General features: G+C 42.3%; 1 protein-coding gene across 2 annotated transcripts in view; it reads right to left on the bottom strand.

The window, feature by feature from the left end:
- Positions 1 to 19114, bottom strand: part of LOC100692112 (E3 SUMO-protein ligase PIAS1) — a 58606-nt gene that overhangs the window by 27081 nt on the left and 12411 nt on the right. The window contains exons 1-2 of one of the 2 annotated variants that reach the window (XM_025903737.1): positions 8027 to 8050; positions 4878 to 5373 (exon numbers count right to left, since the gene is read on the bottom strand). In XM_025903737.1, the coding sequence (XP_025759522.1) occupies positions 4878 to 5373; positions 8027 to 8035 (505 nt within the window). In that variant the 5' untranslated portion in view covers positions 8036 to 8050. Of the gene's footprint in view, positions 1 to 4877; positions 5374 to 8026; positions 8051 to 19114 lie in introns of those variants that run through there. The other variant, XM_005461559.4, reaches the window with a different exon arrangement.

Raw genomic sequence — 19114 nt, forward strand, 5'->3', positions numbered from 1 at the left:
CTACAGCAATCTTCTCATGTAACAAACCATTATGCACAAAGTCCTCAACAAACGCGGAATAGACTTGCATCCCTTTTTTCCCGAAGATATGGTAATTAAATCATGCATAATGCATGTGCAACACTATGATATCCATAATGAGCGGTGATGTATAGTTCTGCGCGCAGCACGGACAATGATGGAGCACAACCAGTGGGGTAAGATGGGAGATGCTGGTGCAAGCCTCAGTGTTGACCAGTAGGCTGTCAGGCCTACACTGTGGGCCAACCAACCTTTATTCTCCACGCTGATAAGAGTCAGCAGAGAGCTGAAGGCTGCACAGAAGGGAGGGTGGGGGCTCCGGGTGAAACGATAAGGAGAGAGGCCGAAGGAGGGGAGAGGATGGCGAGAGCGTGATAATAACTACATTTACATGCGCACAAGAAACCCAGTTACTGAAAGAAATCAGGTTAAGGCCGGAAATCGGAGAAGACGTCGACACGCACCACAGTTCCTCGGATACTGTAGAGCCGAACGTAGTTATGCAGCTGATCGGCTGCCATATTCCTCACCAGTCTCTCTCCCGTGAACCACGGCTGTCATATTTTAATCTTATTAGGGATAGTTTTTAGCTTTTGGACTGATTTTGCAAAGAGAGATTTAGTTATGGAACATAAGGCAGCACCGTCTCCATCTCGCTACGCATATAAACTGTTTCTGAAATCAAGCTTCATCAGAAACATGACGTTTATGGTGTTATATACTTCCATATAGGATGTGATGAGTGCTGCAAATGTGTAATTCCTTAAATCCAGTTTTAAACTTCAAAAGAAAGCCAGAAGAATTCGAAACGAACCCCACTGCCTGCTAAAACTTACAGACTTAAATCTGAAAATAGCACACATCCCATGGAAAGTCAAAAATAAATTGCTGCCTTAAAGCGTCCAAAAGTTGTTAAAAATGAAGGGAAGCCAACAAGTTTAATTAATTCTAGTGGAAGAGGTGACTTTATTGGAGCAGTCGCAGATGGAGACAGAGAAAGAGCAGCATCAATTTTTTTAAATTAATTTTTTTTTTTTAAAGAAATGCTTTTAAAGAATTGAGATCTGCGAGTTATTTAATCAGTCTGCTGCATATTAACACCAAAAAACAGCTGCCACATGGTCTGGAGGCAGTTTGAAGAAAAACATAATCGGGGAAATTTATCGAGGCACTTTGATAAATAGTGACAAGATTTTTATCGGTTATTTGTGTACATGGACATGATTTGTGGTGCTTCCAGCACATCAGCTAGGACACAGGAGGTTGTGGTGGTACTCAATTGGTCATATCTCTGGTATTATTTTTAGACATTTGTTGTGCTTTTCCTTCCCCATTTACTCTTCTATTTGACTATTTGGTTTCCCCATAAGAACTAGCTCATCATTTTCTGTCATTTTTAGTGCATTATTGCAATTTTGTGCAATTTAATCTTGGTTTCTTTCATGGTTATTATGTACAGGTAAAAAAAATATATATAAACTGTGTCTGAACTTCCTAAAAACCTCAACCCTGGCTATGAAAATAGACTCATTCGAACTTTAGATACAAGTACATAGCAAATTAGTAAAAATCCTGCCTTTCACTCCACTGTCTTAAGTCTGTCTGCACATGTGGTCTTGTAAAAAACAAAAACAAAAAACAAAAAACTGTCAGAATCCTGGTTGAGCACGTACATGGCCAAAAAAAACCAAATCTGGCAAAGCAGAAGAAGCAAGCAAACAAGTGGGGGAAGGGAGGAAAAAAATGAGAGGGGAACGGGAGGCGAGGCAAGAGGAGACGCAGCAACAATAGGAAGGAGAGAGGGAGCGAGGGAGCGAGCAGTAATCAGCAGATCAGAGAGGAGTACACAAGCGGAGAGGAGAGAGATTATGTGGAAGAGTGTGATCAGTGAGTGAGGAGGGAAAGGCCGTCTCAAGGCACGAGGGGGGAAAAAAAATTAAAGAAATTCTCCCAGCAAGAATCAGAGATCCTCCAGTGAGAGGGCAATTAAAATGAATCAATCGGTTTCCTTTCTGCCTCCAATTATTACAAAGAGGGTCGTCACCTCAAAGCTGCAGCTTAGTTTCACTTTCGGAGGCAAATTCAAATCTTCAGCTTCACCTAACGATGCCGGACACCTTCCTCCGGGTTTCTCCTCCTATCACTCAGGCTTTTGACTCTCTCCGTTTCCCCCAGAACAATGAGCGACTGAGCATTTATTATTTATTGGAAAAGATGTTTGTGTTCTTTCGAAAGCAGTCGGTGCGCGAGAGCGATGCGAACGTACAATTCGGAATCGAATGGAGGGAGGGTGTGTGGCACAGGTGTAGGCCTGTGCGATTTCATCACTCCGCATGCAAATTTTGACCGAGGACGGCAGCGGCGACAGAAGACGGAGAGGGACACAGAGCGGGAGGAGAGGGATGAGGCGTGTGCAGGAAATGGATCGAGTGAGGAAGCGAGAGGGAAGAAGAGCGCGAGTGAGATGATAGAGCTGCAGGCTCTCTGTTTGTGCATGCATCTGCAGGCAAATTAATCACGAGATGGTCTTCTACTCCATTAAAATGCTAATGTAGGAAAATCTAGACATTTCCATATATTTGCAATATATCCCAGAGCCCAAAGAGTCTTATTATGCTAAGTGCAGACTGGGTGCTGGATGTAGATGTAATGCAACGACAAATCTAAGCGAGATAAAGGCGAGATTAAAAGTTGTAGAGAATTAAAGGGACGACTGGGCACATAACACTGGGCATTATGAATGTTGGGCCTTCAAGAGAACATCCTGGACATTTGAACCTGAAGGGCTTAAAAAAGCTGTTTTATTTTCTGTCACAGTTGAAATAAATATTATTTTACATAAGTGACTAATGAACTTGTACTTTACTTACTAATCTAAGAGATGCATCTTATAATGTCACACAGACACACAAACACACATCACAATTTAGCCAAATCTGATTCAAATTCTGACAGTTGGCGGGTTTGTTATCGCAGCCAGTGTCAACAAAGAAGTGATCAAGTGACACCAGCACAGCCCCGATGAAGCCGAATAGGGATGTTGCTGTCCGCTACATCTGTAAATAATCCTTCACAATGATTCATTTCCAAGCTTGCATACTTATTCCACTACTGTGATCTCCTCTGTGCACAGAATTAGCTGCTATGCAAACTAAGAACAAAAAGATTTGATTCGAAGCTTTTTTACACGTTAAGGATCCTCAGCGCTCAGGAGAGCTGCGTGCCGCCACATGGCAAACAAGCTGAGTTTTGTTAGGAAGCCCGAGATGTGACGGTGTGAAGCGCGCCGAGTGCAGGACGGTTTTCACAGCAGTGCAACAGAGCGACGGCTCGGCTGAGCAAACACAGCGCGGCCGACATACAGCGCTGCGGTGTTGGTATTGATTGTTTTTCGCGCTGTGATTCATTTATATCCACATTAGTGCTACAGTTAGAAATATAAATGTACAAAATGAATAAAAGCGCATTTCATAATGTGGCAGCGTCGCTCGAGCCACCTGATGCAAATTCCAACAGAGTGGCCTATATGACAATATATATAATAATAAAGAGAAATGGACTGACATTTATACAGCTGCACACATTCAACACATATTTTATCATTAGGTATACCCGTTTAAATGCTTGTAAACTCAAATATCCCACCAGCCGATCACATGGCAGTAATTCTATGCATTGAGGCAGTTCTGAAGGCAAAAGGAGCTCCAACCCTGTACTGGTCAGGTGGCCAGTGGATGTGTGTGCATCTGTTTTTCTTTTTTCTCGTGTTAGTCACCAGTCACAGTGTTTTCAACAATATATATATATATATACACACACATATATAGTATCATCAACATTTAAGACTCCATGGAAAACCTCTCAGCAAATAGGTGCTTTACTTGTGGTCTCTATTATGGATTGTATATCAAAGATGGGCGTGGCCTCCAGGTCTAAAACGGTAAAGTGTGAGGAAGTGCATTAAACCTGTGTTCTTTGTTTGCTCCACGTGGTTTACAAAGTGTCTTATTTTCCTTGACATCAAGTGTGATTGGATCATTTCTAAACTGGTCCCGCCTTTCCAAACAACTTGCCCCCAGAGGAGAAGTTGTTTTTCTTTGTTGACAAAGGCATCAATACATTTTAGCGTATTTTTTATCCTCGTGCTTAGTTTTATCTAGTTATCTTGTTTTTGTCACAAAAAAGAAAGTTGTCGATGAAAACTGATGAAAATTACTGATCAATGAAATTAACACTGCTTAATCTTGCTGTACGCCATCTATGAACTCTGGAGCCTGATGAGTTCATCGTCAGTCGCTGGTTTTTAAGTCTTAATTCAGCAGGAAGCTCACTTTGTAAATCTGATAAAGCAGGGTATGATTTTCACTATTGTATGGTCGTGCTTTAACCGCGATTTGTCAGCTGGATCCACCCACAAATGATGATTTCAGCCAAAATGCTGAACTCATGACCCCATAAACTAATGACGTAAATAGTGGCTATGTTCATCTTCCATAAGCTCTTTGTGGTCTCTACCAGCTACTGAGAGTAGTAACTGGTTCACTGGGCTGCTGAATGCTTTACCATCTCCCCAGCTAGTTACCAGTTTGGTTTGCCTGTTATTTAGAGCTGAACCGCCTGTGTACAGTGGATTTATAGGGCTTTGTTTGTTGAAAACAGATGCCTGAGTGTTTGAGCCAAAACAGTAAAGCGGAGGGCCAGAAAGCTAAACTGCTCCTGTAGATTCTAAAAGGTTTGCTTTCTTATTGTCAGCTGATACAAAAATAAAAACATATACAAAATTAATACAAAACGTATTATTTGGTTCATGTTGCATTCACGTGTCACACAAAAACCACACGTACACATGTCCTCACCTAGACTCGTGGGCTTGATGAGTTCGTCCAGCATGTCATAGAAGGGCAGCCTCTGGAGCTTAACATCTGGATGCACCGGATGCAGCGTCGCCGAGGTGGGCAGGTGGTGCGTCAGCCCGGTCAGCTCGTGTTTCCCGGGGCCGAGTAGCGAGAGCGGCAGTAACGCAGCAGGCGATGGGGCTCCACCGTGACCGGCGTGACCCTCGTAAGCCAGCTGCGTCAGGCCAGCAGGCAGCGCCGCGCCCCCTCCCCCGACCACTCCAGCTGTGGCCGGGTGGTGCGGCCCAGGCAAGGCCAGCTCTGAGTGGGAGACCATTTTGGCCGGGAAACGTCTTCGGTAGAGCTCTTTGATCTTCATGTGCACGGCGGGGCTGCAGCCGGCTTTCAGCAGATGCAGCGCCTTGGTCAGCAGCTCGTGCTTGCGTCCGTGCTTGTTGCGCCCGGCGTAGCCCAGCAGCACCTGCAGCTCCGACACCCGCAGGCTCATCACCATTTGCTGTGGTGGAGGAAGAGGTGAGAAAGACAATGAGAAATCAACTTTCAAGTTTCAATACCAAATATCTAAGGATAGAATATCTAACGTAAGTAGTTAAAGCATGTTGTCATTTTTCGCCTGTGGCTTTACAAAAAGTGACAAAAACTGAGCCGCTGCGCAGCATTTAGCGTCAAATGCTCCATCGACCCTTTGAATTCAGCTTAACTGACCGGACTTTAGCTAACACGGTCGCCTTAAATACAAAAGATCCCTGGTTTGAGGCTGTGAGGAGACACAAACCCAGCCTCAAAGGGTCACAAGCCGGTCCAATCCTTGTGCTCGACCCAAGCCAGGATAAATGGATGGATTGTGTCGGGAAGGGCAACTGCCAAATCAAATATCTGGATCTATCCGCTGAGGCGACCCCTTGGGAAATAAGGGAGAAGCCCAAACTTAAATTGAATTGCCTAGATCACAGTTTGTTGTCTCATGATTACTTGACTTAAAAACAAAACAAAAAAATCTCCAAAGAGAAGAGGATATCTAAATAAACCCTCTGCCAGCTGATGTAAGTCAAAGCTAAAGTTTAACACTGACCCATTCCCACAGGAGCAGAGTTGTTACTGTGTCCGGTGCTGGAGTTGAGGGATCGCTTCCAGCTGAGAGTCAGGGCCACAGTCCGGCCGACATTTTGGTTCGAGAAAGGTTTATCAACGCATATACTATTGTATAAGAGAAAATAAACGCTATTTTGTGTCAAAGATTAAAAAAACAAACAAAACAACATCACTGCAAAGGTCCTTGTGTTGAACGGTGGTTTGGTCGAAAGACAAGTATCCACTTGGAGCAGAGTATGTAAATTACACGCTCGATGCAACGCACCTGACAGAGCCACAGATTTATGAGAGGCCCGGGACTGTTTTTAACATGAGAGCAGTGTTACTCTCATTTTGCCTTGGATCGCTCGGGGACTGCACACGGAGAGAGGCGGACGAAGAAGCTGCTGCGGACGAAGACTTCTGGCTGATTTACATTTCTACATCTTTACGTGTTTTTTTGTTTGTTTTTTTTAAAAACCTAAAGAGTCAAATTTACATGCATAATTGGATGATTTCAATTAATATTCTGTTTTTAACTGATTAGATGCTGGGCTGCCATCAACAACAAAATAAAAATAAAATGGCTCAGCATGCAGCTGAGTCTGCACGCTGATATACTGTAGCTTAGCACAGCTGACACTTTGCCTCACAGATGTGTAGAAAGAACACACACACACGCACACATAAACACACCATACAGTTTCCCTCCTGGCATTGAGGTGCATACAATAAGTCAGAGCCGCTTAATTTCTAACCTGTGCATGAGAACAGCACCTGTCCAAGCGCTGCAGAAAACACTCACCCTGGGAAACAGTGCACTGTACTGTCCAATTTTTTTTCTGATAAAAGAGAAATATAAGCATTAACCAACAAAGGAGTCTTTTACTAGCTCACAATGTGAGACTGAGGCTGTACCTCCCGGGGGGTAGTGGGATGGAGTAGGTGCAGGAAAGCATGGGGGGAAAAGTGGCATTCGGTTTAGCTTCAGAGCCGGTCCAAAGCGCAGTAGCACTAGCAGTTCTTCATCTAGCAAAACCGCCTGTGCAAATACTGAAGAGGATTCTCACTGTCTTATAAATCCTTGGGCTTTAACTTAAACTCTCAGCGAGTGTAACCAGTACTTCCAGAACCTGACATCAATCCATCTTAAGTATCTGCAACTAGCAACAACTTCCTTGATGTGACAACCAGCGAGGTTGGAGGAACCTCAGTCTCTTCAGTCTTTGTGTGTTTGAGGCTTCGGGTACTTCACACGAAACTCGAAGACACAAAGCAAGACTTTCATGCTTTTGTCAGATTGTTAAGAGCAAACAATGATCGGGGCAAAAGAGCTGAGCGTGTGCTCTTTAATCTAAAGATAAGGAGTGGGCGGATGAAGACGTTTAAATGAAACATCAGCTCATTAAGCAGCATCCATTATACATGAGGAAAGCATATAGCAAATCGTAGCACAATCCTTAAAGACACGCACACCTACAGGGTACACTAAGAGTGCCTTGGATAAACTTCCTCCCTTCATCTCTTTTAATGACAGAGGAGCTAAAAATGCACAAACACACACCCCTTAAATGACAAAGCGCACAGATCTGCTGGTGCCCAGTCTGTCGGCTTTGATTAGAGTAATCCACGCAACACACACGCACAAACACATGAATACACACAGAGTAATTTTTAGTTTTATGTACAGAATCTGCATGTGTCTGCAAAGGTTTTAAGACTTAAATATACAAGATTTAAATTTGCTTTCTATACTGATGCATATATATCGATGCAACCTTACCACATGGTTCCACATTTAATTGACATTTAAAACTTCATACATGATCGCTTTAGGCTACTTTTTAAAACCTAACCACAGAGGGGACTTTTTACACATGAAAAACAAACAACGAACCTCAATTTGTACTGCGGAAATAGATTTTCTGTCCTTCCACCTAACCCACACAATCTAATTTATCTCCTCCACAGTAGTCCATCAGGAGGATTCAGAGACATGTTTCAACAACAAAGTAAATGCCATTAATAAAATCTGCTAATCGCATTTCGCAGTCATCAGGAGGGGAACTGCCCCGTACCTCAAACATTTTTTGTTTCGCTTCCTCGGAGCAATCCTTCCCGACTTCTTTGACCAGAACGCTGCCAAAGTCGTGTCGTGAATGTTGAAGGTGAAAGAAGTGAAATCGGATTGCACTTGAATATTGTGTACATGTTAATCTCACTTCGTTTTTAGCACGGGGTGGCCCAGGTGTGAAAGCAACCTCTCGCTCTCATTCGACCACAGGACTATAGTGCGTAATTAAAACAGACGCGCTATATTAACGGGAGCTTTGAACGGAACTGAAACCCCTGAAGTGTTACAGTTTACAGTAAACCTTCTTCCACTATTGCACACGAAGGTTTCAGAGCCTGCGAAAGGCAGCAAATCTAATTTCTACTTCAAACAGCAGGATGACACTATTTGAAACCAAACAAACATTTTCTGATAAAATGAGAGGCAAAACAAGTCAGGGGTTGTGTTGTGCAAAATCTTCATCTAAATCAAATCCTTTCTAGTATAAAAAAACGTCAAATCGTCTTCCCACATTGACGATCAGCAGCTGATGAGAGCTGGACTTCAACCTATGACCCACCAAGTCCAAGCCCTCAAGGTAGACATCAGTTCAGGTCCTTTGTTAATTTGTCCCTCAGTATCAGGAATTGAAGGCTGCAGTTCTGCTGTAATGTCCATAGATGTCTGAGGGACAGTATCTACTTGAGGCGACTGCTGTTGTGATCTGGCACTATATGAATAAAAGTGAATTGAATCTGCTGCAAATGATCTCAGTGGTGGCACAGTTTTGTTGCCCAAAACAATGCAATCTCTGCTCACCATCTGCCCTGCTCGCCAGATTTGCTTTTTGCTTTTGTCCTCTTTCCGAAAGTAAAAATTGAAGTTGATTTCCACGAAACTGGGCAGCAGCACTTCCAGGAAGCTAAAAATCTAAAAATAGCAAAAGAACTAGAAGTGGAGCAGAGACTAATGACAAATCGGATATGGTTTGCTTTTTTCCCCTTCAGGTGTGCAGAACTTTTTGAATAAGCACTATGCCGTATATATATATGAACAACTACATCAGTATTTATACTGCTCGATAATGTATTTGGCCTGCAATATGTCAGTTAGTATATTAAAAAAAATGCACCAGTATGGCAATGTCATTTAATGTTGTTTGTAATTTAAACAAACACATATCCAGCCACTTTATTAGGTATACTGCTCAACTGCTCTTTAATCTCAATGTCTAATCAGCGAGTCACATGCAAGCAACTCAGTGCATTTAGGCATGTAGACAGGGGCAAGACCCCTTGCTGGATTTCAAACTGGGCATCAGAATGGGGAAGAAAGGTGATTTAAGTGACTTTGAACATGGTATCAGATCAGGTCTGAGTTTTCCAGAAACTGCTGATCTACTGGGATTTTCCCACACAGCCATCTCAGAGAGTAGCGTGAAAAAGAGAAAATATCCTGTGAGCGGAAGTTCTCTGTGTGGAAATGCCTCGCTGATGTAAGAGGAGAATGACCAGACTGCTTCAAACTGACAGGAAGGCGACAGTGACTCAAATAACCACTCCTTAGAATCAAAGGTTATGCAGAAGAGCATCTCCGGATGCACATTAAGCCCTGAAGCAGATGGGCTACAGCAGCAGAAGACCACACTGGGTGCAACTCTAGTCAGCTAAGAACAGGAAACTGAGGGTATAATTCACATGGGTGCATTAAAATTACACAACAGAAGACTGCAAAAACGTCGCCTAGTCTGACAAGTCTGAGACTGCTGCTGCGACATCCAGATGGTGGGGTCAGAGTTTGGCATAAACGCCATCCTGCCTTGCGTCACTTGAGCATTTTTTTAAAGACCACAGCCTACCTGAGTATTGTTCCTGAGCATAGCCATCACTTTATGACCACAGTGTACCCATCTTCTGATGGCTGCTTCCAGCAGGACAACGCACCATGTCATAAAGCTCAAATTATCTCAAACTGGTTTCTTGAACATGACAGTGGTCTCCACAGTCACCAAATCTCAATCCAATGGAGCACATGTGGGATGCGGTGGAATGGGAGATGCACATGAGGGATGTGCAGCTGGCAAATCTGCAGCAACTGTGTGATGCTGTCATCTCAATAGGGAGCAAAACCTCTGTTTCCAGCACCTTGTTGATCCTGGTACAAGGAAGGTGTACTTAATGAAGTGGTTGGTTAGTGCATTTTATGTACTGCCAGAAGTCACCAAATATTCAGATTTAAAACTACAGAATTAGAACTTTGAGTCAATCCTGATTAAGAATTTACTGAAACAACAAACTGATTATCAGTTTTGTTACAAGTGAATTTTCTGGAAGTTGACTGTCACGAGGTTCTTAAAAGTTAGTGTTTTGCGATGACCCAGTTTATGGGGGTTGTTTAGTGCCTGCAGGAAAGGGAAACCATTTTACACAACCTGGGCTCCAACCAAGCTTCACAGCGCTCAAAGTGACAGAGCACAGGCTGCTGTTTACAGACCAAACACTGCATCTTGTGTACAGCTGCCACATATGCATAACCATGCACATCCGCGTTCATTTGTGTTTCGCGAGCACTGATTTACATTCATTTCTTTCTTCCCTTAACTCTAACCACTGCTTGCCTAACGCTAACCACACAGCAGGTCTGCACCCTAAATCGGATGATTTACGTTACAGGGACTTTCTTTTTGTTCCCCACAATAAAAGGTGAGTCCCCACCGTGTAAATAAGGCATGCAAACAAATTTTACCAGTCAGAATATAGATCTGTCCTTTGTCGCTGCACAGAGTCAAGGCAGAAAACAGAAGGCAGACGACCATATGTGAATGTAATTCTAATGCCTCTGGTCTGAAGTGCACTGCAGTTATAAAAACACATCAGTCAAACACAGACGGCTCCTACAGCAGAAAGCTCAATCACAGGTGCAGCACACAGCCAGCAGCTGTCTCTTGATGGATTTTTTCAAAATCTAGATGTCTTTTTAAAAAAAAACAAAAAAAACCCCACACAAAAACCAGAACAACAATTTGGATCTGAATCCAGTATCATTTCTTTCAGTTTCCTGAGACTGACAGATATCGAGAGACCCACAGTTTATTGGTTCGATCCAGCGGCTCTCCTGCTGGCGACACAAACCACCACTTCAATGAAATATGCATGTGCACGACAAGTGGGGGGGAGGGGGGTGAAAAAAAAAAAATGACACTGGCCGCCCACTATTTCATACACACATGCTAAGCCCCCCACCGCCACCAAGCCCCGCCTCCACCCTCTCTCGCTTCAAAGCAAACACACACAAAAGACAGGCAAATACGGACAAGAACAAACATCACCTTACATAAACTGACACACACACACACAAACTTCCACCACACTGCGGATGTGTAGCATTCCTCTAGCTCCCAAAAGAGAGAGAGGGAGGGACAGAGAGAAGGAGAACAAACAGAGGAGAGAAAACACTGGCTATGGAGGTGTTGGAGGAGCGACAGATGAACAGATCACAGCTCTCACTCTCTTCCCTCTGTCAATCACTCTTCTTCCTGGACAGGTGGCCTCCATCGGGCTCCATCTCTTTGGGTCAACAACAGCTGATCGGCATTTGCGAGTGATTTATAAGACACTTTTTTTCTTTTTTACCTGCAAATCTACTAAATTTTAAAAAAAAACTAAATCTACTGCACCAGCTTATGGCTCTAACCTGAAGGAGCCTTATGTTCTTCTCACACAAGCAAAGCTAAACCAAGCAGAGTTTCAAGCAGCAGGAGAACAGCTCAAAGCGTAACATCAAAAAATATCTGTGTCTGTGGGTTTTCTTCAGGTGAAACTCTAGTTTTGTGAATCTTACAGATAGTGCCGTGCAATACTGCAAAATTTGGTGCTGAATTGATACCAATAAATACAGGGCCAGTACTGCCGATACCAATACTTTTAACATTTAATGGGCACTAAATCACTCAGATTTTCAACAATAATTTGTTAATATGATAAAACACACCTTTCAGCTGTTCATGTATTTTGAAACATTTTCTTTTTTTGGAGATGTTGAATGTAAACGTGCCTGTCTCTAAAGCAGCGGTCCCCAACCCCTGGGCTATGGACCGGTATCGGACCATGAGTCGTTTGGTACCGGACCACAGTTGAGGTTCGGGTGTGAAATTTATGGTTTTCGGGGTTATTATCGTTAACTCGGTTTCCCTGGGTCTTTTCCAATGTTGCAGTTGTGTGTCTTATTTTGAAAGAAATATTTACATGTTACCATAGCGACCAGAGAGCATTAAAAGGGCAGAGAGGAGGATGTTACTCTCAGCATTGTTGGTGCATTTCAGGAAGACGCTGCTAATAAAGTTTCACAATTACACAGTGAATTTGCAATAATTATTATATTTACGAAATGCCACAGTTTTTGTCGTGGTCGTATCATTTTATTTTGTTGTATTTATCCACGACACCTTGAAGGCCAGTTCGTGAAAATATTGACTGAGGTTAAACGGGTCCATGCACAAAAAAGGTTGTGGACTGCTGCTCTAAAGGACTTTGGGTCAACTTCTGTTGTTTAAATGTGATGTATATGGATCGATTTGTCCACCTTTACTCCTAGAATAGGTTCACAGTGCTGAGCTGGACTTTTAGAGTATTTCAAAGGTTGGAATCATCTAATGTTGGGTGCTTTGCTGGAAAAATGCCTCAGAATAGTTGAAGATTTGTATTCGACAGCTGATGGATGAAAATAGATTAATCCTTCGAGGACTACCCTGTTAGGATATTACGGACAGCTATAAACAAAGCATTATTTGCCTGTTAATTTGTGAAAAACTAATGCATGCATGCACGCACACACTTACACACTTCACAGAGAAGCAGTGGCCTGACGAAACAGCTAACCTGTGCCTGCTTTATTCACGACCCAGATCAAAGCCTCTGAAAAACAATGTACTGCTTTAAAGTGATATCAAAGAGGTATTTTGACATTTAGTGTCACAACATTAACAACCAGTGTGACATATGTTGCTTGCTGCTCTCCTGATGACATGAAAGAGGAAAAACATTCTCACTTTATTAGTCAGAATAAGTCTGAAACGCAGCATTCAGCCGTGCGTCTTCGCTGATTCGGCTGCGGCGAAAAGCCGCCGGTTAAACAAAGCTCGTTTGTGGGAGAATGTGCTCCATTGTCTTGTTTCGGTGAAACAACTTGACATGTAGGTGCAAAAGGAAGCTGCAACAAAGAAAGGAGAGCAAAAGACGGAGAGAGGATACAACACAAAGAGAGTAGCTAGTGGTGACAGGGGAGTTCTTACACACACAAAAACACACACACACACACACACACACACACACACACAGGTGACCAGAGCGGAGATGTTTCATTTACCAGTCTGTGACATTTTCAGCAAAGCATGCTGGAAGTGAAGTGCACAGTTTTGAACTGAAGTAAAGAAAGAAGATTTTGATTGTTTTATTAAATTTGCTAATCTTGAGCTCGTTCATAATTGGTTACATAATCAGACTCCCTGGGTCCTCGGTGAACTCATGTTTCCACTTTGCACTGAACAACAACATGCAGCATCCAGTGGGAGCTGTAAGATGTGTATACTTAAGTTCTTAAATTTGGAAAGCCAGATTTTACCTATGTGGATGATCTTTACCTGCAGAGCTCGAACTGGATCCTGATCGGGGTCCTTTAAATGTAAACAATGCCGTGTAGTCATGAATGGTCTGCTGCTTCTCGTCTAAGTCTCCAGCAAAACAAGCCCAGTTTTCCTCAACCATTTAGCAACCAGCTGTGAGTTAGTGGGGGAAATTGGTCGCAAAGAGGTACATGGTGGTGCACTGAAAACCTTCGTGAGATTGCTCTGGTCACAAGCAGACTGGCAGGGTTACCTGCAGTTTGCACAGAAGACACCAATGTGAATGCAAACACTGGCTGAAGGGTAGTGAAACTGCAAGAAATCTGACGCAGAGCGGAAACGAATATAGTTGCCTTCAAAAAAAGATGTGCCTTTTGAAACATGCTGATTTACTTTGAAGGCAAACACTCTTCCGGTTTGTGAAGCCCTTTTCAGATTTTACTCGGTGAGATGTAGCAAGTGTTTGCAAAGAAGTCAACATCTTCCAAGCAAGCCACAGGCGACTGTGGCAGTCTGCTGGTGACTGAAGCAAATCTCATAGAGGGTTGTGGTCCAGCCCCCTCTTTGTGACTTTTGGTTAGCAATAGCCAGCAACCTCATGCAACCACTTGCCAAATGGTTGGGAAACACATGGAGGTCGCCAGGAGGTTGTTAACCAGTCAACCTTGTACTGCTTTGTGATTTTAGTCTATGTATTTATTGTGACCATTTTTGTGACTCCTGTTACTGGGTTTTATGTATTTTAATATCTATTTATGGATGGACCTTGCAGATGAACTCGGGTTTAGCGTACTGTGGTGTGTTGTTACTGCAACAACCTCTTGCTTATATGAACAAACAATACAATAAAAATCAAACAGAAAAGCCTCTAAATCTGTCGGCTCAAAACATGGTGTTAAAACTGAAGCTCACAATAACCTAGGATGATGAAATTCCTTCAGGTGAGTTGGCAAGAAACAGCATTAAGAATCTTTTCAGAGACCGCTGACCATCACTCGTACAATTCAACTCATAATCTTTCAAAGAGAATCAATAGAGACATGGTGCAAACCACTGAAGAACCCACAGAGGCAGCTAAGATTAAATTTGCAGCTTTTGGAGATGTGTTATTTTTGGATACATCTAACTTCAGCCTCCATGGATCTGTCGGTTCATGTGCAGAAATCAAACCAAACTGGACTGAGGCAAAGTAAAGCATGAAGGTAGGAAAACAAAGTCAGGCTCTTTTTCTTACAATTGTGCGCGTGTACTATAAACCTTTAAATGTACAGAATGAATTTCTAAGTTAGCATGATTACAGCAGTTTCTAAATGAGCTATTATCAAGAGATAATGGAGCAGCTTTTATATGGATAATGATCCAAAGCATAAATGGTAAATGGACTGGTTCTTACATAGTGGTTTTCTACTCTACTTGACCAATCAAAGCACTCACTTCATTCACCCTGTTCATACAAGCACTTCTTTCTACAGCTGAGTGCTGTCTATCCAACATTCACATGTTCATACTCTGATGAAGGCACTGAAGACCAACTTGGGGTTTAGTATGTTGCCCAAGAAGACTTAGCCATGCAGACTGGAGAACCTCCAACTTTTTGATCAGTAGATGACCTGCTCTACCTCCTGAGGTAGCCACCAGTATCTGTTATAATTAAAGTCTTAGAATCCTGACCTCAGTGCCATAGAGTCCCCTACTTAAATTCAAAGTCTGCAGCTCCAGAGGACGTTAAGAGGTTCTGCCAGTGAAAACATTGTGAACATGATCCTCACTGCTTGGTTTCCACACACTTCTTTGCCTTCATTAGAGCTGTCTATCTATTGTTTTACCTACAGAAGAAACAACGTCACAGTCAGCAAAGGAACCTCAAACATGTTGCTTTTCCACCAAAAGTCAACACAGTCGAAGATTCCACGAATTTTAAGAACAGATGGAACCACGCGAAAATTAATCTGCCTGTTTAACTCCACTGGCAGAGAACAAACGCTGAAACATCAAAGTTCGGCTCGCAGACTCATTTTTCAGGTGCAGAACAGAGACGTGCTGAGCAACAGGTCTCACAGACCAGTGTGAGATCTGTTCCCAGGACTTGAGAAAACAACTGGACAAAGAGTTCAATTAGATCTACACCTCCTTTCAACCTCTTTTATCACAGAACGCACAGATGAAGGCAAACTTTCTGACTCACCAATGACCAACTAATCTCTATAAACTACGTATATAAACATGCGGATTCGAGGCCAAATCAAGGACAAAATTTTAAGTAGACTTTTCTGTCAGTGGTCTGCTTCCAATCTGACTGTTCTTGACCAATCAATCAAGGTTTTTTTGTTGTTGTTTTTTTAAGATATCCAAAGTCATAACCAATGAGCAAAGCACAGTAAGGTTTGTCCAGGATATCCACTGGCTATACAGAGATGCCTGAAAGATGGAGGCCAGTATTCCAAAAGGCTGACAGGATCCTGATGACTAGTCAAATCAATTGCCAATCATCAGACTAGGGAGGCTTCCCGCATTAAATAGAAAAAAAAATAGAACGTATAACCTAACAACCGAAAAAAACAACAAAAAAAGAGATAAGAATAAATTGAGAGTCTCTGTGTTTTTGGAGACAATACCAGTGATCACAGAGAATAGGAGGGAGGTTTAATGAGCTGAGACTCAGCAGAATAACTGAGCTGATGTTCCCTGTGATGTACAGTTTTGTTTTTGTTGACCAAAGGGGAGCAAGATGGCATTCAGCCATATCCCACTGTTTCATCACTTCAGTGTGGATGATGAGCTGTGCAAATTGGGCACCGATAAATGGCTTTTAATAGGATTTGTTTTTGCGGACACCTCTTTAGTGTTCACTTTGAGCTTGACTTAAAACATAAAAAAGAGAACACACTGATATCATCTCTCCCAATATGTGTTCAGGGTTTGGGGGAACCAAAACTTCATGACCTTTACAGGGTTTACACACAATGAAATTTAATTCTGGTTTTGCTTTCTTAGCTGCCAAAATGTTAAAGTATGGCTAAAAATCCAGCAGCGATGTTATGTCCAACAATTATTTACCATTATATCATATATAAGTATTTTTCTATCATACTGCAGTCCCAACTTCTGCGTAATTTAATAAAAGCAACATGAAATGGATGTTCTTACAAATTAAAAATGCTTCGTTTCATTTTGATGAAACTGGTCCATTATGAGCCAATGAACTTATTTGATGTAGTAGCAACACTTGTAAAAGATCTAATGGGCAGACTAATACTCTGCAAAAAGGATTTAACCGCCTCCTGCAGCACAGTCCCACATTTAATTTATATAATGTCTCCTGACAGTCAGCAATCACATACAAAAACACTTTACAAATAACGTTACTGCCAATGCCTGTGAGAGAAAATACTCACGACTTTTGCTAATTTAATTGCAGACTTTTTAATACCATCAGAAGCCTTTCTGAGGACACTGTGTTCAAAGCTTTTTTAGACTTTTCATACCTGCAGACACCCAGCAGATTCCTGTCAGACTGGAAAGCGGTGTGTGCGGGGTAATAATTTGCTGTGTCCAGAGCTGTGGAGAATGATGGATAGAGGGATGATGGGGGATGGGGAAGAGAAAGCAGCTGAGCCTCCAAACCGAATGAAATTCTCCACAGCTCCAGTAAAAACACAGCGGGGAGGGGCGGGAGGGAGGAGGGTGGCAATGCTGGAGGTACATGGACACATTAGCTGAACAGATTCACATTTACTGGTCACCATGCTGACATTGCACTGCTGAAACCCCAGCTGAGCTCTTTTGTTGGGGGCATGGAAACATGTTCAAACGTTTTTTGGTGATTTTTAGAATATGGGTTTATTTTGCAATATTGGTAACAGATTTCAGGATGCAGCTTCTACCTTTTGGTATGGGTAGTAACATTCTTTGGGTTTAAGCAGTAAAGTAAAACTCATTTTATTTCTTCTCATTAATCTTCATCTTTTTGTGCCTTACCTAAACCTCTACAGTGAAAAATGTTAAAATCGAGCCCCTGACTGGAGACAGCCCCCTGATTCTTTTCATCACGCCTGTCCCTCAAGAACTCTAGGTGATCAAAGTTGGAGGTGTGGTCATGCACATGACTTATGAACCATACACCTAATTTTCTAAAACAAGTAATTTATCGAGTTAAGCCAAGTTCAAAGCGCCTCGTCATGCAACTTTCTGCCATATTAGGTTATTTTAAAACCTTTTCACAAGAAAGAAATTTACTCCACCAATGCAAAATTGCTCTAGATGGTCTCCAGAACACACTTCACAAAAATGACCAACTGAATTCACGACTTCCAAAAGTATTTGTTGAAATCTTGCAGACATGAGTACATTTAAAAAAATAAAACCCAAAAGGTTTTACAATGATCACGATAATAATAATTAGTTCAAATACTCCACTGAAAAAAGATTTTTCTCTTCGCACTATTCAGTCATTTCATGTAACCATTGTTAACTGTTGCACTTTTGGAGTAATTTAGTCATTTTTTTCATTAATATGCACCTGGGAGGTTGTAGTTACCATCCCTCAAGCTTTATGTCCACACAGCGCTCCCCACAGATATACTCAAGGTTACTCAGATTATGAAGTGATGATTCAACTATGAAAACTTCATCAACTATGAAAACTTCATGCCTTTCAAGCCTTGAAATAGATCCAAATGCCAGTCATCTTACACTAAAAACCACCAGGACTTTAACATCCAGGACACCTGAAATAACACCTTTTGCTTTTTAACTCCACTGCAGCATCATTTTAAAAACACAGCTCTAAACTGAAAATAGCATATTCGAATGCCTGCATACAGCATACATGCTGCACGCTGCGCTCACACACCTGTTGGTGCTGCTGAGCTGCAGTAAATGCAGCGGAGCTATTATGAAAGGAAACAGGCAGCACGGGGATCTGTCTAATGAGGTGTTGGAAAGTGGTCAGTGCCCGAGCTGCCCTAAATAGGCTGTTCTATCTGTCAGGAGAGCCACTGGCCTCCAAAACTGCCAACTTTGACCGGCAGTGAGTTCTGGTTACTGAGAAACACCTAATCGGTACTAGTTATCAGCTCCACGTACGTTTGAATTTGCTATTTTGGTGATAGTACTGACGTCAACTGCGTTTTCACATCATCTTGATAAAAGCTCGCTTGCCTTTTGTCTTGCTCTGTCGTCTGCGCTTTTATTTTTCTATCCAAGGTGAGAGCAAAGCAGAGGTTCTGAGTCAGAATGATTACTCAAAAACTACAGATTGAAGGAAGCATGATGGTGAAGTAGAGTGCTGGCAATCAATAAATAAGATTTTTAAAGAAACAATATATTCAACTGTTTCTAGATTCGCTCCTACTTCAGACTGCTAAAAAGTGGGCAAGCAGGGCTGTCAGACTAAAACTCATTAAAATCACCATTTTCTTTTATACAAAAAGGTACACCTACTGAGACCTGAGCTCCTGTCTAGGATGCAATTTTAATTTCGCCCAGCTATCT

The sequence above is a fragment of the Oreochromis niloticus genome, linkage group LG1 (assembly GCF_001858045.2).
Source record: "Oreochromis niloticus isolate F11D_XX linkage group LG1, O_niloticus_UMD_NMBU, whole genome shotgun sequence".
NCBI classification, from domain to species: domain Eukaryota; kingdom Metazoa; phylum Chordata; class Actinopteri; order Cichliformes; family Cichlidae; genus Oreochromis; species Oreochromis niloticus.